Source organism: Salvelinus alpinus, chromosome 3 (genome assembly GCF_045679555.1).
Source record: "Salvelinus alpinus chromosome 3, SLU_Salpinus.1, whole genome shotgun sequence".
Lineage (NCBI taxonomy): Eukaryota > Metazoa > Chordata > Actinopteri > Salmoniformes > Salmonidae > Salvelinus > Salvelinus alpinus.
Genome location: NC_092088.1, coordinates 457,170 through 481,804, shown reverse-complemented (window position 1 = coordinate 481,804; position 24,635 = coordinate 457,170). Strand labels below are relative to the sequence as shown.

Below are 24,635 nucleotides of genomic sequence, written 5' to 3'. Positions count from 1 at the left end.
TTGGATTCAGACCATCTCTTCTTTATACTGCTCAAACACATCACATCACGTAGAGGGGCACTGAAGTGTTTTACGGAAGTTCATCTCTTTTTTTTCTCTCTGCAGTTTTTCAACTGTTGTCCCCCACGGCTCGGTACTAGTTCCATCAACTGTTGTCCCCCAGGGCTCGGTACTAGTTCATCAACTGGTGTCCCCCAGGGCTCGGTACTAGTTCATCAACTGTTATCCCCCAGGGCTCGGTACTAGTTCATCAACTGTTATCCCCCAGGGCTCGGTACTAGTTCATCAACTGGTGTCCCCCAGGGCTCGGTACTAGTTCATCAACTGGTGTCCCCCAGGGCTCGGTACTAGTTCCATCAACTGTTGTCCCCCAGGGCTCGGTACTAGTTCCATCAACTGTTGTCCCCCAGGGCTCAGTACTAGTTCATCAACTGTTGTCCCCCAGGGCTCGGTACTAGTTCCATCAACTGTTGTCCCCCAGGGCTCGGTACTAGTTCCATCAACTGTTGTCCCCCACGGCTCGGTACTAGTTCCATCAACTGTTGTCCCCCAGGGCTCGGTACTAGTTCTATCAACTGGTGTCCCCCAGGGCTCGGTACTAGTTCATCAACCGGTGTCCCCCAGGGCTCGGTACTAGTTCTATCAACTGGTGTCCCCCAGGGCTCGGTACTAGTTCTATCAACTGGTGTCCCCCAGGGCTTGGTACTAGTTCATCAACTGGTGTCGCCCAGGGCTCGGTACTAGTTCCATCAACTGTTGTTCCCCAGGGCTTGGTACTAGTTCATCAACTGTTGTCCTCCAGGGCTCGGTACTAGTTCATTAACTGGTGTCCCCCAGGGCTCGGTACTAGTTCATCAACTGTTGTCCTCCAGGGCTCGGTACTAGTTAATCAACTGTTGTCCTCCAGGGCTCGGTACTAGTTCATTAACTGGTGTCCCCCAGGGCTCGGTACTAGTTCCATCAACTGGTGTCCCCCAGGGCTCGGTACTAGTTCATCAACTGGTGTCCCCCAGGGCTCGGTACTAGTTCATCAACTGGTGTCCCCCAGGGCTTGGTACTAGTTCATCAACTGTTGTCCTCCAGGGCTTGGTACTAGTTCATCAACTGTTGTCCCCCAGGGCTCGGTACTAGTTCATCAACTGGTGTCCCCCAGGGCTCGGTACTAGTTCATCAACTGGTGTCCCCCAGGGCTTGGTACTAGTTCATCAACTGGTGTCCCCCAGGGCTCGGTACTAGTTCATCAACTGGTGTCCCCCAGGGCTCGGTACTAGTTCCATCAACTGTTGTCCCCCAGGGCTCGGTACTAGTTCATCAACTGTTATCCCCCAGGGCTCGGTACTAGTTCATCAACTGTTATCCCCCAGGGCTCGGTACTAGTTCATCAACTGGTGTCCCCCAGGGCTCGGTACTAGTTCATCAACTGTTATCCCCCAGGGCTCGGTACTAGTTCATCAACTGTTATCCCCAGGGCTCGGTACTAGTTCATCAACTGTTATCCCCCACGGCTCGGTACTAGTTCATCAACTGGTGTCCCCCAGGGCTCGGTACTAGTTCATCAACTGGTGTCCCCCAGGGCTCGGTACTAGTCCATCTCTTTTTCTCTCTGCGGTGTTTCTACTGGTGTCCCCCAGGGCTTGGTTCTAGGTTATTTATTTTTCTATGAGTCATTGAAGCCCAGAGCACATTCTATGTATGAATGTTGATAGCCATCTGCTATACAAGTCTTCACTATGTCTACCACACCGAACTGCAATCAACCATCAAGTAATTCATCCGCCATTCATCTGATCTTGTCACCTTGTGAGACGGTTTTGTTTGGTTTGGCGTTTCCTTGGTGTCATGGTATTTCCCTCTATGATGATAGACACCACAGACTAAATCACATTATGTTTTCCAGACCATTTTGTTTTTGATACGCTTCTGATCATCATTAAAGTATTAAAAGCTCAATAAAAAGGAATGATTCTTTCCATTGGAACACCTTTAGAGCTGGATTATATGATGTTATACTAAAAATCAGCACTAACAAGAGGTGACGCAAAGACAACAACTCTGGATATCGCCTACCGCCCTGTGAGATGCTACTGAGACTATGGCTGAGTACTAAATGCCACCCTTTTCCCTATATAGTGCCTTGTGGGCCCTGGTCAGAAGTACTGCACAACATAGGGAATAGGGTGCCATTTGGGCCACTGTCTCCACAACCTCCTCCACTGTCTCCTCTCATTCACAACCTCCTCCACTGTCTCCACAACCTCCTCCACTGTCTCCACAACCTCCTCCTCCACTGTCTCCACAACCTCCTCCTCCACTGTCTCCACAACCTCTTCCTCCACAACCTCCTCCACTGTCTCCACAACCTCCTCCACTGTCTCCACAACCTCCTCCACTGGTTCACAACCACCTCCACTGTCTCCACAACCTCCTCCACGGTCTCCACAACCTCCTCCACAACCTCCACTGTCTCCACAACCTCCTCCACTGTCTCCACAACCTCCTCCACTGGTTCACAACCACCTCCACTGTCTCCACAACCTCCTCCACTGTCTCCACAACCTCCTCCACTGTCTCCACAACCTCCTCCACAACCTCCTCCACTGTCTCCACAACCTCCTCCACTGTCTCCACAACCTCCTCCACTGTCTCCTCTCATTCACAACCTCCTCCACTGTCTCCTCTCATTCACAACCTCCTCCACTGTCTCCTCTCATTCACAACCTCCTCCACGGTATCCACAACCTCCTCCACAACCTCCACTGTCTCCACTGTCTCCACAACCTCCTCCACAACCTCCACTGTCTCCACAACCTCCTCCACTGTCTCCACAACCTCCTCCACTGTCTCCACAACCTCCTCCACTGTCTCCACAACCTCCTCCACTGTCTCCACAACCTCCTCCACTGTCTCCACAACCTCCTCCACTGTCTCCACTCGTTCACAACCTCCTCCACTGTCTCCACAACCTCCTCCACTGTCTCCACAACCTCCTCCACTGTCTCCACTTGTCCACAACCTCCTCCACTGTCTCCACAACCTCCTCCACTGTCTCCACAACCTCCTCCACTGTCTCCACTCGTTCAAAACCTCCTCCACTGTCTCCACTCGTTCAAAACCTCCAATGTCTCCACTCGTTCAAAACCTCCTCCACTGTCTCCACTCGTTCAAAACCTCCTCCACTGTCTCCACTCGTTCAAAACCTCCTCCACTGTCTCCACTCGTTCAAAACCTCCTCCACTGTCTCCACTCGTTCAAAACCTCCTCCACTGTCTCCACTCGTCCACAACCTCCTCCACTGTCACCACAACCTCCTCCACAACCTCCACTGTCTCCACAACCTCCTCCACTGTCTCCACAACCTCCTCCACTGTCTCCACAACCTCCTCCACTGTCTCCACTCGTTCACAACCTCCTCCACTGTCTCCACAACCTCCTCCACTGTCTCCACAACCTCCTCCACTGTCTCCACTCGTTCACAACCTCCTCCACTGTCTCCACAACCTCCTCCACTGTCTCCACAACCTCCTCCACTGTCTCCACAACCTCCTCCACTGTCTCCACAACCTCCTCCACTGTCTCCACAACCTCCTCCACTGTCTCCACAACCTCCTCCACTGTCTCCACTGGTTCACAACCACCTCCACTGTCTCCACTCGCCTCAGACTCCAACACACCTCTGGATCCACTAAGAAACAGACAGGGCCTGTTTGTTTGTTTTACCTCACCACATCTTCCAAGTTACAAAGACAACAAACATGCATAGACCAATACCTGTACAGGTATATAAAGACGGATAGCTCCTCCTCCTACCCTCAATATAATTTATCTCCAGGCTAAACAACTCATTTCCAAAGATCAAGATCCTAAATCTCCTGGTGTTATGTTTCTCTAGGTTTCTTCCCTCCCACATACTTTACTGTAGCTAGCTCACAAGGAGTAACTCACAGTATACCAACGAACACAGTTTAGGCTTGGCAGGCAGGCAGATAGGGACTATGAAACAGTTTGGATGGGCGTTGGCAGGCAGATAGGGACTATGAAACAGTTTGCAGGTACCCTCCCACATACTTTACTGGTAGAAACGTCTAGGTTGCTACATGCTGCTAAACCTTATTTACACCAGCGTGTCACATGTACACCTAGAGGCTAAACAACTCTAGATCACCTTAATCCACACAAAGAGAAGCATACAACGCTCTCTCTCACTCTCCATTTGGCAAATCTGACCATAACTCTATCCTTCTGATTCCTGTTTACAAGCAAAAACAGGAAGTACCAGTGACCCTCTCAATACGGAGTGTTCCGATGAAGAGGATGCTAAGCTACAGGACTGTTTCATTAGCACAGACTGGAAATATGTTTCCGGATTCATCCGATGGCATTGAGGAGTTTGCCACATAATTCACCGCTTTCAAGGAGCGGGACAAGAAATCAAGAAATCATGCTACGCCCTCCGACAAACCATAAAACAGGCAAAGCATCAATACAGGACCGTGATCGAATCCTACTACACAGGCTCTGACGCTCGTCGGATGTGGCAGGACTTGCAAACTATCAAGGATAAAAAAAAGTGGACCGCCCTAACAGATCCACAGATGACGCAATCTCGATTGCACTCAACACTGCCCTTTCCCACCTGTACAAAAGGAACACCTATGTGAGAATGCTGTTCATTGACTTCAGCTCAGCGTTCAACACCATATTAACCTCCAAGTCTCATCACTAAGCTCATGGTCCTGGGTCTGAACCCCTCCCTCTGCAACTGGATCCTGGACTTCCTGACGGGCCGCCCCCAGGTGGTAAGGGTAGGCAACAACAGCAGCCATCAGTGGTCAGGTCTATGTTCCACCAGCCATCAGTGGTCAGGTCTATGTTCCACCAGCCATCAGTGGTCAGGTCTATGTTCCACCAGCCATCAGTGGTCAGGTCTATGTTCCACCAGCCATCAGTGGTCAGGTCTATGTTCCACCAGCCATCAGTGGTCAGGTCTATGTTCCACCAGCCATCAGTGGTCAGGTCTATGTTCCACCAGCCATCAGTGGTCAGGTCTATGTTCCACCAGCCATCAGTGGTCAGGTCTATGTTCCACCAGCCATCAGTGGTCAGGTCTATGTTCCACCAGTCATCAGAGGTCAGGTCTATGTTCCACCAGCCATCAGTGGTCAGGTCTATGTTCCACCAGCCATCAGTGGTCAGGTCTATGTTCCACCAGCCATCAGTGGTCAGGTCTATGTTCCACCAGCCATCAGTGGTCAGGTCTATGTTCCACCAGCCATCAGTGGTCAGGTCTATGTTCCACCAGCCATCAGAGGTCAGGTCTATGTTCCACCAGCCATCAGTGGTCAGGTCTATGTTCCACCAGCCATCAGTGGTCAGGTCTATGTTCCACCAGCCATCAGTGGTCAGGTCTATGTTCCACCAGCCATCAGTGGTCAGGTCTATGTTCCACCAGCCATCAGAGGTCAGGTCTATGTTCCACCAGCCATCAGTGGTCAGGTCTATGTTCCACCAGCCATCAGTGGTCAGGTCTATGTTCCACCAGCCATCAGTGGTCAGGTCTATGTTCCACCAGCCATCAGTGGTCAGGTCTATGTTCCACCAGCCAGCAGGTCTGTTCCACCAGCCATCAGTGGTCAGGTCTATGTTCCATCAGTGGCCAGGTCTATGTTCCACCAGCCAGCAGGTCTGTTCCACCAGCCATCAGTGGTCAGGTCTATGTTCCACCAGCCAGCAGGTCTGTTCCACCAGCCATCAGTGGTCAGGTCTATGTTCCATCAGTGGTCAGGTCTATGTTCCATCAGCCAGCAGGTCTGTTCCACCAGCCATCAGCGGTCAGGTCTATGTTCCACCAGCGGTGTATACCTTAATGTGTCTTATGATGATGACAAAACCAATTATCCCATGAAGTTGGTTCATTCAATCACGTAGCTTTTGCTTCCATTTGTGTGTTTCTTTGCCATTACCTCATTCCATCTACCCACAGAGCCCGAGTCCAGTCCCCTCTTCACTACATAGTGGAACTGACTGAACCCTACTGACTGGAACCCTGGCGGGACTGACCGGAACCCTAGTGGAACTGACTGGAACCCTAGTGGAACTGACTGGAACTGACCGGAACCCTGGTGGAACTGACCGGAACCCTAGCGGAACTGACGGGAACCCTGACGGAACTGACCGGAACCATGGCGGAACCCTAGCGGAACTGACCGGAACCCTAGCGGAACTGACCGGAACCCTGGCGGAACTGACCGGAACCCTGGCGGAACTGACCGGAACCCTGGCGGAACTGACCGGAACCCTGGCGGAACTGACGGGAACCCTGACGGAACTGACCGGAACCCTGGCGGAACTGACCGGAACCCTAGCGGAACTGACCGGAACTGAACGGAACCCTGACGGAACTGACCGGAACCCTGGCGGAACTGACCGGAACCCTAGCGGAACTGACGGGAACCCTGACGGAACTGACTGGAACCCTAGTGGAACTGACCGGAACCCTGGCGGAACTGACCGGAACTGAACGGAACTGACCGGAACACTAGCGGAACCCTGGTGGAACTGACCGGAACCCTGGTGGAACTGACGGGAACCCTGGTGGAACCGACTGAACCTCTTTTCAGACCAACTCAGCATATGACTCATGTATTATATCACACACACAGTGGTCAGTGAGAGAGAGGCTTTTGTTTCCACAGAGAAATCAGATCACATGTCAAATACAAACAAAGACCTCAGGCTGAATTCCCCTTAAAAAGACCTGGGAACCATGCTGACACACACACACACACACACACACACACACACACACACACACACACACACACACACACACACACACACACACACACACACACACACACACACACACACACACACACACAGTGTTCTGAAAGACCTCTCACAACAGACGACATCTGATCTATGGGATATGCCAGAGAATCCCTTATCATTCTAGCACAGCAACAACATGGCTTCAGTCATTTCGGGTTCAAAACCATTTTTTTCCTCCAAAATGTACATGTATAAAACATTCCTGGCTGCATTATTCAGAGAACGGGAAAGAGAACACTCCCGCGTACAAATCATAACAGAGTGAATGATTTGTCGTTGTTGTGAAGAAGTGGATTTACACCCTGTCTAATCTGCCATAAGGCCCTATATTAAAATATATTTCCTTTAGAAGCATTGTACTGCACATGACTAAATAGGGCTCCCGAGTGGCGCAGTGGTTTAAGGCACTGGATCTCAGTGAAAGAGGCGTCACTACAGTCCTCGGTTCGAATCCAGGCTGTATCACATCCGGCCGCGATTGAGAGTTCCATAGGGCGGCGCACAATTGGCCCAGCGTCGTCCAATTTTTGGCCGGGGTAGGCTGTCATTGTAAATAAAAATAAATAACATGATTAATTTGCTCCATTGTTAGCAGTTAGCTACAGTTTAGTCATTTGTTAGCAGTTAGCGACAGTTTAGTCATTTGTTAGCAGTTAGCGACAGTTGATAGTCATTTGTTAGCAGTTAGCGACAGTTGATAGTCATTTGTTAGCAGTTAGCGACAGTTGATAGTCATTTGTTAGCAGTTAGCGACAGTTGATAGTCATTTGTTAGCAGTTAGCGACAGTTGATAGTCATTTCTTAGCAGTTAGCGACAGTTTACATTGCTTTGTTAGCAGTAAGCTAGTGAAACGTTGTCATTGTAACACAAACGAGCTAGAAACGGTTTCATTCTGTTAATGCTTTGCTTTGTTCCTCACGTTGTGTCGGAGCTCCGTGTTGCTGTCTTGCCCGCGTCATTTAGGTTGAGCAGCAGGAGCGTGTTTGCCTTTGCGCAACGCTATACGTTACCGGGTTGCCGCCATTCGCCGGTTCCATTCACGTAACAATTCATGATTAATGTTATTTAACGTGTGCTAATTTCAAGTGTACATGGAAGTGGCCATGTCTGCTTTAGACAGAATATTTGCAATGTGGTAATTGTGAGGAAGCCCGTTACATTTGAATAAGTCATCAGACCAGAGAACCTTGTTCCCCATAGTCAGAATCCTTGAGGTGCCTTTTGGCAAACTCCAAGCGGGCTGTCATGTGCCTTTTACTGAGGAGTGGCTTCCATCTGGCCACTCTACCATAAAGGTCTGACTGGTGGAGTGCTGCAGACATGGTTGTCCTTCTTGAAGATTCTCCCATCTCCAGGAACTCTGGAGCTCTGTCAGAGTGACCATTGGGTTCTTGGTCACCTCCCTGACCAAGGCCCTTCTTCCCCGATTGCTCAGTTTGGCAGGGCAGCCAGCTCTAGGAAGAGTCTTGGTGGTTCCAAACTTCTTCCATTTAAAAATGATGGAGGCCACTGTGTTCTTGGGGACCTTCAATGCAGCAGAAATGTTTTGGTACCCTTCCCCAGATCTGTGCCTCGACACAATCCTGTTTTGGAGCTCTACGGATAATTCAGTCAACCTCATGGCTTGGTTTTTGCTCTGACATGCACTGTCAACTCCGGGACATTATATAGACAGGTGTGTGACTTTCCAAATCATGTCTAATCAATTGAATTTACGCCAGGTGGACTCCAATCAAGTTATAGAAACATCTCAAGGATGATCAATGGAAACAGGATGCACCTGAGCTCAATTTCGAGTCTCATTGCAAAGGGTCTGAATACTTAAGGTATCTGTTTTTAATACATTTGCAAACATTTAAAAAAAAAAAAAAAAGTTTTTGATATACCATTATGGGGTGTAGTGTGTAGTTTGATGATGATTATATATATATTTTTTCACCCATTTTAGAATAAGGATATAAAGTAACAAAATGTGGAAAAAGTGAAGGGGTCTGAATACTTTCTGAATGCACTCTCTGTGCACACCGCCCACAAAATGAGGTGGAAACTGAGCTGCACTTCCTAACCTCCTGTCAAATGTCTGACCATAGAGACATATTTCCCTAAGATTACACAGATCCACAAAGAATTTGAAAACAAATCCAATCTTGATAAATAAATACCACATTGTGCCATCACAGCAGCAATATTTGTGACCTGTTGCCACATGAAAATGGAAACCAGTGAAGAACAAACAACATTGTAAATACAACCCATATTTATGTTTGTTTATTTTACTTTCAAACTTCAACTACTTGCACATTGTATAACTTTTTAAATGTCTCTGTTCCTTTTGAACCATTTGTTAAAGTATGTTTAATGTTAAATTCTAATTGTTTATTTCACTTTTGTTTATTATCTATTTCACTTACTTTGGCAATGTAGACATATTTTCCCCATGCTAATAAAGCCTGTTAAACAGAATTGAATTGGAATTGAGAGAGCTCCACACCACAAGAGTCCCCTCCACTCCTCTCCAGTCTGCCTGTCTGAACCAGATCCTAAGGAAGGGAACTAGAGAAGTGCATCCTCTCTCTCTCACGCTCCATCCCTCTCTCCGTCTCCCTCTCTCTCCCCCTCCGTCTCCCTCTCTCCCTCCCTTTCTCCCTCTCTCCATCTCCCTCTTTCAGCTGGAAAAGGTTGGGGCCTTACACAATCTGAACTCTTCACTGGCGTCTCAACTTTCTCGCTCCACTGAAAATATTACAAGTGTTGCTTTCATTCAATGCCAGAGTAGTGAAGAGACTGGGAGACTCACAGAGTGGTGGAAGAGACTGGGAGACTCACAGAGTAGTGGGAGAGACTGGGAGACTCACAGAGTAGTGAAGAGACTAGGAGACTCACAGAGTAGTGGGAGAGACTGGGAGACTCACAGAGTAGTGGGAGAGACTGGGAGACTCACAGAGTAGTGGAAGAGACTGGGAGACTCACAGAGTAGTGGAAGAGACTGGGAGACTCACAGAGTAGTGGAAGAGACTGGGAGACTCACAGAGTACTGGGAGAGACTGGGAGACTCACAGAGTAATGGGAGAGACTGGGAGACTCACAGAGTAGTGGGAGAGACTGGGAGACTCACAGAGCAGTGGGAGAGACTGGGAGACTCACAGAGCAGTGGGAGAGACTGGGAGACTCACAGAGTAGTTGGAGAGACTGGGAGACTCACAGAGTAGTGGGAGAGACTGGGAGACTCACAGAGTAGTGGAAGAGACTGGGAGACTCACAGAGTAGTGGGAGAGACTGGGAGAATCACAGAGTAGTGGGAGAGACTGGGAGACTCACAGAGTAGTGGGAGAGACTGGGAGACTCACAGAGCAGTGGGAGAGACTGGGAGACTCACAGAGCAGTGGGAGAGACTGGGAGACTCACAGAGTAGTGGGAGAGACTGGGAGACTCACAGAGTAGTGGGAGAGACTGGGAGACTCACAGAGTAGTGGAAGAGACTGGGAGACTCACAGAGTAGTGGGAGAGACTGGGAGACTCACAGAGTAGTGGGAGAGACTGGGAGACTCACAGAGCCGTGGGAGAGACTGGGAGACTCACAGAGCAGTGGGAGAGACTGGGAGACTCGCAGAGTAGTGGGAGAGACTGGGAGACTCACAGAGTAGTGAAGAGACTGGGAGACTCACAGAGTAGTGGGAGAGACTGGGAGACTCACAGAGTAGTGGGAGAGACTGGGAGACTCACAGAATAGTGGAAGAGACTGGGAGACTCACAGAGTGGTGGAAGAGACTGGGAGACTCACAGAGTAGTGGGAGAGACTGGGAGACTCACAGAGTAGTGAAGAGACTAGGAGACTCACAGAGTAGTGGGAGAGACTGGGAGACTCACAGAGTAGTGGGAGAGACTGGGAGACTCACAGAGTAGTGGAAGAGACTGGGAGACTCACAGAGTAGTGGAAGAGACTGGGAGACTCACAGAGTAGTGGAAGAGACTGGGAGACTCACAGAGTACTGGGAGAGACTGGGAGACTCACAGAGTAATGGGAGAGACTGGGAGACTCACAGAGTAGTGGGAGAGACTGGGAGACTCACAGAGCAGTGGGAGAGACTGGGAGACTCACAGAGCAGTGGGAGAGACTGGGAGACTCACAGAGTAGTTGGAGAGACTGGGAGACTCACAGAGTAGTGGGAGAGACTGGGAGACTCACAGAGTAGTGGAAGAGACTGGGAGACTCACAGAGTAGTGGGAGAGACTGGGAGAATCACAGAGTAGTGGGAGAGACTGGGAGACTCACAGAGTAGTGGGAGAGACTGGGAGACTCACAGAGCAGTGGGAGAGACTGGGAGACTCACAGAGCAGTGGGAGAGACTGGGAGACTCACAGAGTAGTGGGAGAGACTGGGAGACTCACAGAGTAGTGGGAGAGACTGGGAGACTCACAGAGTAGTGGAAGAGACTGGGAGACTCACAGAGTAGTGGGAGAGACTGGGAGACTCACAGAGTAGTGGGAGAGACTGGGAGACTCACAGAGCCGTGGGAGAGACTGGGAGACTCACAGAGCAGTGGGAGAGACTGGGAGACTCGCAGAGTAGTGGGAGAGACTGGGAGACTCACAGAGTAGTGAAGAGACTGGGAGACTCACAGAGTAGTGGGAGAGACTGGGAGACTCACAGAGTAGTGGGAGAGACTGGGAGACTCACAGAATAGTGGAAGAGACTGGGAGACTCAGAGTAAAAAGAAACAATAGCAAAAGCCCTGATAGAATAACAGAGAGGGAGAGACACCACGATCATGGGGTAGATAGATGGAACACAGAGTCCAAATGGCACTTTACTCTATTTATAGTGCACTGTATCACCATAGGGAACCGGTCAAAAGTAGTGCACTATATAGGGAATAGGGTGCTATTTGGGAGGTAGACAGAGAGAGAGACATCCTCCATGGTCCTCTGATGTCAGCGCCAAGGTGAGAATGGCTCCTCGTTGATTTCCCACAGTCCTCTCTGGGGAGGGCAGAGCGGGTTCAAATGAGAACTAGTTTCTGGAAGACGCTCCGTCTGTCTCTGTCATGACTGGACACAAAATAACTAAAAGAGAAAGGTCATATGACGTGGGAGAGTGTGTGTGTCACACGGCGTGGGCTTTGAACAGCGGGGCGATGGTCGACTACAGCTGTTCCTACACTAACTACAGCTGTTCCTACACTGGCTATCCTTCACAGCTACAGCTGTTCCTACACTGGCTAGCCTTCACAGGTACAGCTGTTCCTACACTGACAAGCCTTCACGGCTACAGCTGTTCCTAACTACTGACTACAGCTGTTCCTACACTGACTAGCCTTCACAGCTACAGCTGTTCCTACACTGACTAGCCTTCACAGCTACAGCTGTTCCTACACTGACTAGCCTTCACAGCTATAGCTGTTCCTACACTGACTAGCCTTCACAGCTACAGCTGTTCCTACACTGACTAACCTTCACAGCTATAGCTGTTCCTACACTGACTAGCCTTCACAGCTATAGCTGTTCCTACACTGACTAGCCTTCACGGCTACAGCTGTTCCTACACTGGCTAGCCTTCACAGCTACAGCTGTTCCTACACTGACTACAGCTGTTCCTACACTGACTAGCCTTCACAGCTACAGCTGTTCCTACACTGGTTAGCCTTCACAGCTAGAGCTGTTCCTACACTGACTACAGCTGTTCCTACACTGACTAGCCTTCACAGCTACAGCTGTTCCTACACTGACTAGCCTTCACAGCTACAGCTGTTCCTACACTGACTACAGCTGTTCCTACACTGACTAGCCTTCACAGCTACAGCTGTTCCTACACTGGCTAGCCTTCACAGCTACAGCTGTTCCTACACTGACTACAGCTGTTCCTACACTGACTAGCCTTCACAGCTACAGCTGTTCCTACACTGACTAGCCTTCACAGCTACAGCTGTTCCTACACTGACTACAGCTGTTCCTACACTGACTAGCCTTCACAGCTACAGCTGTTCCTACACTGGCTAGCCTTCACAGCTACAGCTGTTCCTACACTGACTACAGCTGTTCCTACACTGACTAGCCTTCACAGCTACAGCTGTTCCTACACTGACTACAGCTGTTCCTACACTGACTAGCCTTCACAGCTACAGCTGTTCCTACACTGACTACAGCTGTTCCTACACTGACTAGCCTTCATGGCTACAGCTGTTCCTATACTGACTAGCCTTCACGGCTACAGCTGTTCCTACACTGGCTAGCCTTCACAGCTACAGCTGTTCCTACACTGACTACAGCTGTTCCTACACTGACTAGCCTTCACGGCTACAGCTGTTCCTACCCTGACTAGCCTTCATAGCTACAGCTGTTCCTACCCTGACTAGCCTTCATAGCTACAGCTGTTCCTACCCTGACTAGCCTTCATAGCTACAGCTGTTCCTACACTGACTAGCCTTCACAGCTACAGCTGTTCCTACACTGACTAGCCTTCACGGCTACAGCTGTTCCTACCCTGACTAGCCTTCATAGCTACAGCTGTTCCTACACTGACTAGCCTTCACGGCTACAGCTTTCCCCCAAACTGAATGTGAATCAAATCAATGAAGGCACCTGACTTCTGACTAGGAAACGACCTTCATGGGAATCTCCCTCAGACCAGACAACAAAGTGTTGAGTTTGTGTTGGTGTGAAAGAAAATGTGTTGAAAGGAACGGTGGTCTCTCACATTACCAACCACAGTCAGATAAATATTCAGAGGCCTACACGTTCTTAGAAGGTACAACACGTTCTTAGAAGGTACAGCACGTTCTTAGAAGGTACAGCACGTTCTTAGAAGGTACAGCACGTTCTTAGAAGGTACAGCACGTTCTTAGAAGGTACAGCACGTTCTTAGAAGGTACATCACGTTCTTAGAAAGTACAACACGTTCTTAGAAAGTACAACACGTTCTTAGAAGGTACAACACGTTCTTAGAAGGTACAGCACGTTCTTAGAAGGTACAGCACGTTCTTAGAAGGTACAACACGTTCTTAGAAGGTACAACACGTTCTTAGAAGGTACAGCACGTTCTTAGAAGGTACATCACGTTCTTAGAAAGTACAGCACGTTCTTAGAAGGTACATCACGTTCTTAGAAAGTACAGCACGTTCTTAGAAGGTACTGCACGTTCTTAGAAGGTACAACACGTTCTTAGAAGGTACAACACGTTCTTAGAAGGTACTATTTCTCTCAGTGTTGGATATGTGTCAGTGGTCCAGTCAGTGGCCTATACATCAGTGTGGCTCAGTTGGTAAGAGCCAGGCACTAACAACTACGGGGTCATTGGTTCCGTTCCCAATGGGCCCACATATTCTTACATATGCACACTGACAGTGTTAGCCTATACATCACCCTGCAATTACTGTACATCACCCTGCACTGACTGTGTTAGCCTATACATCACCCTGCAATTACTGTTCATCACCCTGCACTGACTGTGTTAGCCTATACATCACCCTGCAATTACTGTACATCACCCTGCACTGACTGTGTTAGCCTATACATCACCCTGCAATTACTGTTCATCACCCTGCACTGACTGTGTTAGCCTATACATCACCCTGCAATTACTGTACATCACCCTGCACTGACTGTGTTAGCCTATACATCACCCTGCAATTACTGTTCATCACCCTGCACTGACTGTGTTAGCCTATACGTCACCCTGCATTTACTGTACATCACCCTGCACTGACTGTGTTAGCCTATACATCACCCTGCAATTACTGTACATCACCCTGCACTGACTGTGTTAGCCTATACATCACCCTCCACTCACTGTGCTAGCCTATACATCACCCTGCACTGACTGTGCTAGCCTATACATCACCCTGCACTGACTGTGCTAGCCTATACATCACCCTGCACTGACTGTGCTAGCCTATACATCACCCTGCACTCACTGTGTTAGCCTATACATCACCCTGCACTGACTGTGCTAGCCTATACATCACCCTGCACTCACTGTGTTAGCCTATACATCACCCTGCACTGACTGTTTTAGCCTATACATCACCCTGCACTGACTGTGCTGGCCTATACATCACCCTGCACTCACTGTACTAGCCTATACATCACCCTGCACTCACTATACATCACCCTGCACTGACTGTACATTACCCTGCACTGACTGTACATTACCCTGCACTGACAGTACTAGCCTATACATCACCCTGCACTGACTGTACATTACCCTGCACTGACTGTACTAGCCTATACATCACCCTGCACTGACTGTACATTACCCTGCACTGACTGTACTAGCCTATACATCACCCTGCACTGACTGTACATCACCCTGCACTGACTGTACTAGCCTATAGATCACCCTGCACTGACTGTACTAGCCTTTACATCACCCTGCACTGACTGTACTAGCCTATACATCACCCTGCACTCACTGTACATCACCCTGCACTGACTGTACTAGCCTATACATCACCCTGCACTGACTGTACATCACCCTGCACTGACTGTACTAGCCTATAGATCACCCTGCACTGACTGTACTAGCCTTTACATCACCCTGCACTGACTGTACTAGCCTATAGATCACCCTGCACTGACTGTACATCACCCTGCACTGACTGTACTAGCCTATAGATCACCCTGCACTGACTGTACTAGCCTTTACATCACCCTGCACTGACTGTACTAGCCTATAGATCACCCTGCACTGAATGTACATCACCCTGCACTGACTGTACATCACCCTGCACTGACTGTACTAGCCTTTACATCACCCTGCACTGACTGTACTAGCCTATACATCACCCTGCACTCACTGTACATCACCCTGCACTGACTGTACTAGCCTATAGATCACCCTGCACTGACTGTACTAGCCTATACATCACCCTGCACTGACTGTACTAGCCTATAGATCACCCTGCACTGACTGTACTAGCCTATACATCACCCTGCACTGACTGTACTAGCCTATAGATCACCCTGCACTGACTGTACATCACCCTGCACTGACTGTACAAGCCTATACATCACCCTGCACTCACTGTACATCACCCTGCACTGACTGTACTAGCCTATAGATCACCCTGCACTGACTGTACTAGCCTATACATCACCCTGCACTGACTGTACTAGCCTATAGATCACCCTGCACTGACTGTACTAGCCTATACATCACCCTGCACTGACTGTACTAGCCTTTACATCACCCTGCACTGACTGTACTAGCCTATACATCACCCTGCACTCACTGTACATCACCCTGCACTGACTGTACTAGCCTATAGATCACCCTGCACTGACTGTACTAGCCTATACATCACCCTGCACTGACTGTACATCACCCTGCACTGACTGTACTAGCCTATACATCACCCTGCACTGACTGTACTAGCCTATAGATCACCCTGCACTGACTGTACTAGCCTATACATCACCCTGCACTGACTGTACTAGCCTACAGATCACCCTGCACTGACTGTACTAGCCTATACATCACCCTGCACTGACTGTACATCACCCTGCACTGACTGTACTAGCCTATACATCACCCTGCACTGACTGTACTAGCCTATAGATCACCCTGCACTGACTGTACTAGCCTATACATCACCCTGCACTGACTGTACTAGCCTATAGATCACCCTGCACTGACTGTACTAGCCTATACATCACCCTGCACTGACTGTACTAGCCTATAGATCACCCTGCACTGACTGTATTAGCCTATACATCACCCTGCACAGACTGTACTAGCCTATAGATCACCCTGCACTGACTGTACTAGCCTATACATCACCCTGCACTCACTGTACTAGCCTATAGATCACCCTGCACTGACTGTACTAGCCTATACATCACCCTGCACTCACTGTACTAGCCTATACATCACCCTGTACTCACTGTACTAGCCTTTACATCACCCTGCACTGACTGTACTAGCCTATACATCACCCTGCACTCACTGTACATCACCCTGCACTGACTGTACTAGCCTATAGATCACCCTGCACTGACTGTACTAGCCTATACATCACCCTGCACTGACTGTACTAGCCTATAGATCACCCTGCACTGACTGTACTAGCCTATACATCACCCTGCACTGACTGTACTAGCCTATAGATCACCCTGCACTGACTGTACATCACCCTGCACTGACTGTACAAACCTATACATCACCCTGCACTCACTGTACATCACCCTGCACTGACTGTACTAGCCTATATATCACCCTGCACTGACTGTACTAGCCTATACATCACCCTGCACTGACTGTACTAGCCTATAGATCACCCTGCACTGACTGTACTAGCCTATACATCACCCTGCACTGACTGTACTAGCCTATACATCACCCTGCACTGACTGTACTAGCCTTTACATCACCCTGCACTGACTGTACTAGCCTATACATCACCCTGCACTCACTGTACATCACCCTGCACTGACTGTACTAGCCTATAGATCACCCTGCACTGACTGTACTAGCCTATACATCACCCTGCACTGACTGTACATCACCCTGCACTGACTGTACTAGCCTATACATCACCCTGCACTGACTGTACTAGCCTATAGATCACCCTGCACTGACTGTACTAGCCTATACATCACCCTGCACTGACTGTACTAGCCTATAGATCACCCTGCACTGACTGTACTAGCCTATACATCACCCTGCACTGACTGTACATCACCCTGCACTGACTGTACTAGCCTATACATCACCCTGCACTGACTGTACTAGCCTATAGATCACCCTGCACTGACTGTACTAGCCTATACATCACCCTGCACTGACTGTACTAGCCTATAGATCACCCTGCACTGACTGTACGAGCCTATACATCACCCTGCACTGTTGTACTAGCCTATAGATCACCCTGCACTGACTGTATTAGCCTATACATCACCCTGCACTGACTGTACTAGCCTATAGATCACCCTGCACTGACTGTACTAGCCTATACATCACCCTGCACTCACTGTACTAGCCTATAGATCACCCTGCACTGACTGTACTAGCCTATACATCACCCTGCACTCACTGTACTAGCCTATACATCACCCTGTACTCACTGTACTAGCCTATACATCACCCTGCACTGACTGTACTAGCCTATACATCACCCTGCACTCACTGTACTAGCCTATAGATCACCCTGCACTGACTGTACTAGCCTATAGATCACCCTGCACTGACTGTACATCACCCTGCACTGACTGTACTAGCCTATAGATCACCCTGCACTGACTGTACTAGCCTATACATCACCCTGCACTCACTGTACATCACCCTGCACTGACTGTACTAGCCTATAGATCACCCTGCACTGACTGTACTAGCCTATACATCACCCTGCACTGACTGTACATCACCCTGCACTGACTGTACTAGCCAATACATCACCCTGCACTGACTGTACTAGCCTATAGATCACCCTGCACTGACTGTACTAGCCTATACATCACCCTGCACTGACTGTACTAGCCTATAGATCACCCTGCACTGACTGTACTAGCCTATACATCACCCTGCACTGACTGTACATCACCCTGCACTGACTGTACTAGCCTATACATCACCCTGCACTGACTGTACTAGCCTATAGATCACCCTGCACTGACTGTACTAGCCTATACATCACCCTGCACTGACTGTACTAGCCTATAGATCACCCTGCACTGACTGTACTAGCCTATACATCACCCTGCACTGACTGTACTAGCCTATAGATCACCCTGCACTGACTGTATTAGCCTATACATCACCCTGCACTGACTGTACTAGCCTATAGATCACCCTGCACTGACTGTACTAGCCTATACATCACCCTGCACTCACTGTACTAGCCTATAGATCACCCTGCACTGACTGTACTAGCCTATACATCACCCTGCACTCACTGTACTAGCCTATACATCACCCTGTACTCACTGTACTAGCCTATACATCACCCTGCACTGACTGTACTAGCCTATACATCACCCTGCACTCACTGTACTAGCCTATAGATCACCCTGCACTGACTGTACTAGCCTATAGATCACCCTGCACTGACTGTACATCACCCTGCACTGACTGTACTAGCCTATAGATCACCCTGCACTGACTGTACTAGCCTATACATCACCCTGCACTGACTGTACATCACACTGTACTAGCCTATACATCACCCTGCACTGACTGTACTAGCCTATACATCAGCACTCTGAGATGCTTTATGAATACGGCCTGAATGCTCCCAGGGTTTAATGTAGCCAAGCTCTTTTCAGCCCGGTCTCAGTCTCAGTGAATGTCCTAGTCTGTTCCCAGATCAGTTTCTGCTGTCTTGCCAACCCCTATGGTCATTGGGTTCAATAAGACTAGTCTGGTCCTAGAACAGATTCTGCTGTCTTGCCAACCCCTATGGTCATTGGGTTCAATAAGACTAGTCTGGTCCCAGAACAGATTCTGCTGTCTTGCCAATCCCTATGGTCATTGGTTTCAGTAAGACTAGTCTGGTCCCAGAACAGATTCTGCTGTTTTGCCAATCCCTATGGTCATTGGGTTCAATAAGACTAGTCTGTTCCCAGATCAGTTTCTGCTGTCTTGCCAATCCCCTATGGTCATTGGGTTCAATAAGACTAGTCTGGTCCCAGAACAGATTCTGCTGTCTTGCCAACCCCTATGGTCATTGGGTTCAATAAGACTAGTCTGGTCCCAGGTCTGTTTCTGCTGTCTTGCCAACCCCTATGGTCATTGGGTTCAATAAGACTAGTCTGGTCCCAGAACAGATTCTGCTGTCTTGCCAACCCCTATGGTCATTGGGTTCAATAAGACTAGTCTGGTCCCAGAACAGATTCTATTGTCTTGCCAATCCCTATGGTCATTGGGTTCAATAAGACTAGTCTGGTCCCAGATCAGTTTCTATTGTCTTGCCAACCCCTATGGTCATTGTCGTGACAAGATCGCACAAACCAGATGTCGGTCTCTCCCCGGACCCCAGATCCAGTGGTGTGTGACCCCTGTAAACTCCGGAACCCTTCACCCCATAACTCCTTGAACCCACAACCTCAGACACTCTGTCCCAATCTTGTCCCCATCCCTGGGAGTAGAGGGTCGGGGGCCTGGAAATAACCCTGGCAGGTCCAGGGGCCACACTACATAAACAAAGCCAGCATATACAGGCTGCATCCCAAAATGGCACCCTAGTCCCTATAAAGTGCCCTACTTTGACCAGGGTCCATAGAAAACAAGGGTGCCATTTGGGACACATCCAGTGGGACCCGGGCGCACAATTTGGCAGCGCATCCAGGGGCCAATCTAAGTAAACATCTTCCAGCACATACAGTGGGAAGTGGGAGCAGTATTTGGCACCGAAGCCCTATAATAAACAGACAGACAGCCCCGTGCTGGTGATGTTGCCAAGCGACTGGAAGGAAGAGGAAGTAGTGGAGTATAAACAGCCACTCACCACGGTTACGGCCGGGGTCGGGTTAGCTGAGGCATCCTCCAGTCGGCTCACACACACCACATAACGCTCAGGAAACACACGCAGCTCTGGGGAAAAAACACACACATACATTATATATACACACATACACACACACCGCATAACGCTCAGGAAACACGCAGCTCTGGGGAGAAAACACACACACATGATATATACACAAACACACACATTATGATAGTGAATATACTAAATGGAAGTCTTGGTCAGATATCCAGCTGAATCAGAGTGAGGTTAGCAAGGCCAGATATCCAGCTGAATCGGGGTTAGGTTAGCAAGGCCAGATATCCAGCTGAATCAGGGTTAGGTTAGCAAGGCCAGATATCCAGCTGAATCAGGGTGAGGTTAGCAAGGCCAGATATCCAGCTGAATCAGGGTGAGGTTAGCAAGGCCAGATATCCAGCTGAATCAGGGTGAGGTTAGCAAGGCCAGATATTCAGCTGAATCAGGGTGAGGTTAGCAAGGCCAGATATCCAGCTGAATCAGGGTGAGGTTAGCAAGGCCAGATATCCAGCTGAATCAGGGTGAGGTTAGCAAGGCCAGATATCCAGCTGAATCAGGGTGAGGTTAGCAAGGCCAGATATTCAGCTGAATCAGGGTTAGGTTAGCAAGGCCAGATATCCAGCTGAATCAGGGTGAGGTTAGCAAGGCCAGATATCCAGCTGAATCAGGGTGAGGTTAGCAAGGCCAGATATCCAGCTGAATCAGGGTGAGGTTAGCAAGGCCAGATATCCAGCTGAATCAGGGTGAGGTTTGCAAGGCCAGATATCCAGCTGAATCAGGGTGAGGTTTGCAAGGCCAGATATCCAGCTGAATCAGAGTGAGGTTAGCAAGGCCAGATATCCAGCTGAATAAGAGTGAGTTAAGGGTGAGGTTAGCAAGGACAGATATTTAAAAAACCCTCAAACCACAGAAAGTTTACAGATGTTTCCTGTGTGTGTGTGTGTGTGTGTGTGTGTGTGTGTGTGTGTGTGTGTGTGTGTGTGTGTGTGTGTGTGTGTGTGTGTGTGTGTGTGTGTGTGTGTGTGTGTGTGTGTGTGTGTGGCTCAGAACCACGTGAACAACAGCATATAATATGGAGCAACTTAGTCTAAAATTACAAATCACACTGTGTCCAAAATGGCACCCTAATCCCTATATAGAGCACTACTGTAGACCAGGGCCCTATTCCCTATATAGTACACTACTGTAGACCAGGACCCTATATAGTACACTACTGTAGACCAGGGCCCTATTCCCTATATAGTACACTACTGTAGACCAGGACCCTATATAGTACACTACTGTAGACCAGGACCCTATTCCCTATATAGTACACTACTGTAGACCAGGGCCCTATATATTGTCCAGTCTACCTAGACTTTCATTAGAATAACCACACTGCTTAACAGACCAATATACACAGTAGAGTCAGATGAATATTGTCCAGTCTACCTAGACTTTCATTAGAATAACCACACTGCTTAACAGACCAATATACACGGTAGAGATGAATATTGTCCAGTCTACCTAGACTTTCATTAGAATAACCACACTGCTTAACAGACCAATATACACAGTAGAGTCAGATGAATATTGTCCAGTCTATCTAGACTTTCACTAGAATAACCACACTGCTTAACAGACCAATATACACGGTAGAGATGAATATTGTCCAGTCTACCTAGACTTTCATTAGAATAACCACACTGCTTAACAGACCAATATACACAGTAGAGTCAGATGAATATTGTCCAGTCTATCTAGACTTTCACTAGAATAACCACACTGCTTAACAGACCAATATACACGGTAGAGATGAATATTGTCCAGTCTACCTAGACTTTCATTAGAATAACCACACTGCTTAACAGACCAATATACACAGTAGAGTCAGATGAATATTGTCCAGTCTACCTAGACTTTCATTAGAATAACCACACTGCTTAACAGACCAATATACACGGTAGAGATGAATATTGTCCAGTCTACCTAGACTTTCATTAGAATAACCACACTGCTTAACAGACCAATATACACAGTAGAGTCAGATGAATATTGTCCAGTCTATCTAGACTTTCACTAGAATAACCACACTGCTTAACAGACCAATATACACGGTAGAGATGAATATTGTCCAGTCTACCTAGACTTTCATTAGAATAACCACACTGCTTAACAGACCAATATACACAGTAGAGTCAGATGAATATTGTCCAGTCTATCTAGACTTTCACTAGAATAACCACACTGCTTAACAGACCAATATACACAGTAGAGTCAGATGAATATTGTCCAGTCTATCTAGACTTTCACTAGAATAACCACACTGCTTAACAGACCAATATACAGCCATCATGTTGTCTATGTCTGATATAAAACAGTGCATTCAGGAAGGTATTCAGACCACTTCCTGTTTTCCACATTTTGTTACAGCCTTATTCTAAAAATGGATTCAATTATTCCCCCCCCCCCCCCTAATCAATCGACACACAATACCCAATAATGACAGAGTGAAAACAGGTTTAGACATTTTTGCAAATGTATAAAAAAAAAAAATTAAACTTGAGGCTGTAATCGCTGCCAAAGGTGATTCAACAAAGTACTGAGTGAAGGGTCTGAATACTTCTGTAAATGTGATATTTCTCTTTATAATGTGATAAAAAACCTGTATTTGCTTTGTCATTATTGGGTAGTGTGTGTAGATTGATGAGGGAACTAAAAACTTTTGTCCATTTTAGAATAAGGCTGTAACGTAACAAAATGTGGAAAAGGGGTATAAATACTTTCAAACGCACTGAAGGCCTTCCCATTGGATTGCCATTCTGTTGTTTTTCAAATGAAGGACTGGGACTTCAATAGTGTGAGTTGTTGAGTGAATCTGGCAACTCAGCCTTTGACATGTCAGTTCTCAGTCCTCAGAGGGCAGATATGAACTTTACTGACAGGTCTGGGGGCAGTCCTCAGGGGGCAGATATGAACTTTACTGACAGGTCTGGGGTCAGTCCTCAGGGGGCAGATATGAACTTTACCGACAGGTCTGGGGGCAGTCCTCAGGGGGCAGATATGAACTTTACTGACAGGTCTGGAGTCAGTCCTCAGGGGGCAGATATGAACTTTACTGACAGGTCTGGAGTCAGTCCTCAGGGGGCAGATATGAACTTCACTGACAGGTCTGGGGGCAGTCCTCAGGGGGCAGATATGAACTTTACTGACAGGTCTGGGGTCAGTCCTCAGGGGGCAGATATGAACTTTACTGACAGGTCTGGGAGCAGTCCTCAGGGGAATTCCATTTGGGAGGAAGAGGACCATGAAAGTGTTCCAAGAGGAAGAATTCCATTTGGGAGGAAGAGGACCATGAAAGTGTTCCAAGAGGAAGAATTCCATTTGGGAGGAAGAGGACCATGAAAGTGTTCCAAGAGGAAGAATTCCATTTGGGAGGAAGAGGACCATGAAAGTGTTCCAAGAGGAAGAATTCCATTTGGGAGGAAGAGGACCATGAAAGTGTTCCAAGAGGAAGAATTCCATTTGAGAGGAAGAGGTCCATTAAAGTGTTCCAAGAGGAAGGGGACATGTAGGTGCCATGAATAAGGTCAGGGGCAGGAGATGGGCCATGGAGATGTAACATTATCGGTCTCACAGCCCTCCTATAGAAGGAAAGGGCCTCCCAGCTCTTTACGGTCTCAGTAAAGAGGCCCTTCAGGGACAACCTTAACACCAGACTAAGGAGGCCCTCCAGGGACAAACTTAACGACAGATTAAGGAGACCCTCCTGGGACACACTTAACAGCAGGATGTTCTCAAGCACACCAATGGCCATAGCAGGTAGGGTCAGGATGTTAAAACAAGTGAAGGAGAGACCTTTTAAAAAAGGTAGATTGTGTACACATACATTGTGTATGGTCCCGTGTGGCTCAGTTGGTAGAGCATGGCGCTTGCAACGCCAGGGTTGTGGGTTCATTCCCCACGGGGGGACCAGGATGAATATGTATGAACTTTCCAATTTGTAAGTCGCTCTGGATAAGAGCGTCAGCTAAATGACATAAATGTAAATGTACACTCACTGCTTTGCAAGAGCACATACAGCACCTGTCAAAGGTTTGGACACACCTACTCATTCAAGGGATTTTGTATTATTTTTTACATTGTAAAATAATAGTGAAGACATCAAAACTATGAAATAACACATATGGAATCATGTAGTAACCAAAAAAGTGATAAACAAAACTAAATATATTTTAGATTTTAGTTTCTTCAAAGTAGCCACCCTTTGCCTTGAAGACAGCTTTGCACACTCTTGGCATTCTCTCAACCAGCTTCATGAGGTAGTCACCTGGAATGCATTTCAATTTGTA

At 48.2% G+C, this 24,635-nt stretch overlaps 1 protein-coding gene across 1 annotated transcript in view; it reads right to left on the bottom strand.

The window, feature by feature from the left end:
- LOC139569667 (uncharacterized) overlaps positions 1 to 24,635 on the bottom strand; it is a 55,945-nt gene that overhangs the window by 19,621 nt on the left and 11,689 nt on the right. The window contains exon 3 of the mRNA XM_071391076.1: positions 20,266 to 20,351. Within this exon, the coding sequence (XP_071247177.1) occupies positions 20,266 to 20,351 (86 nt within the window). The remainder of the gene's footprint in view (positions 1 to 20,265; positions 20,352 to 24,635) is intronic.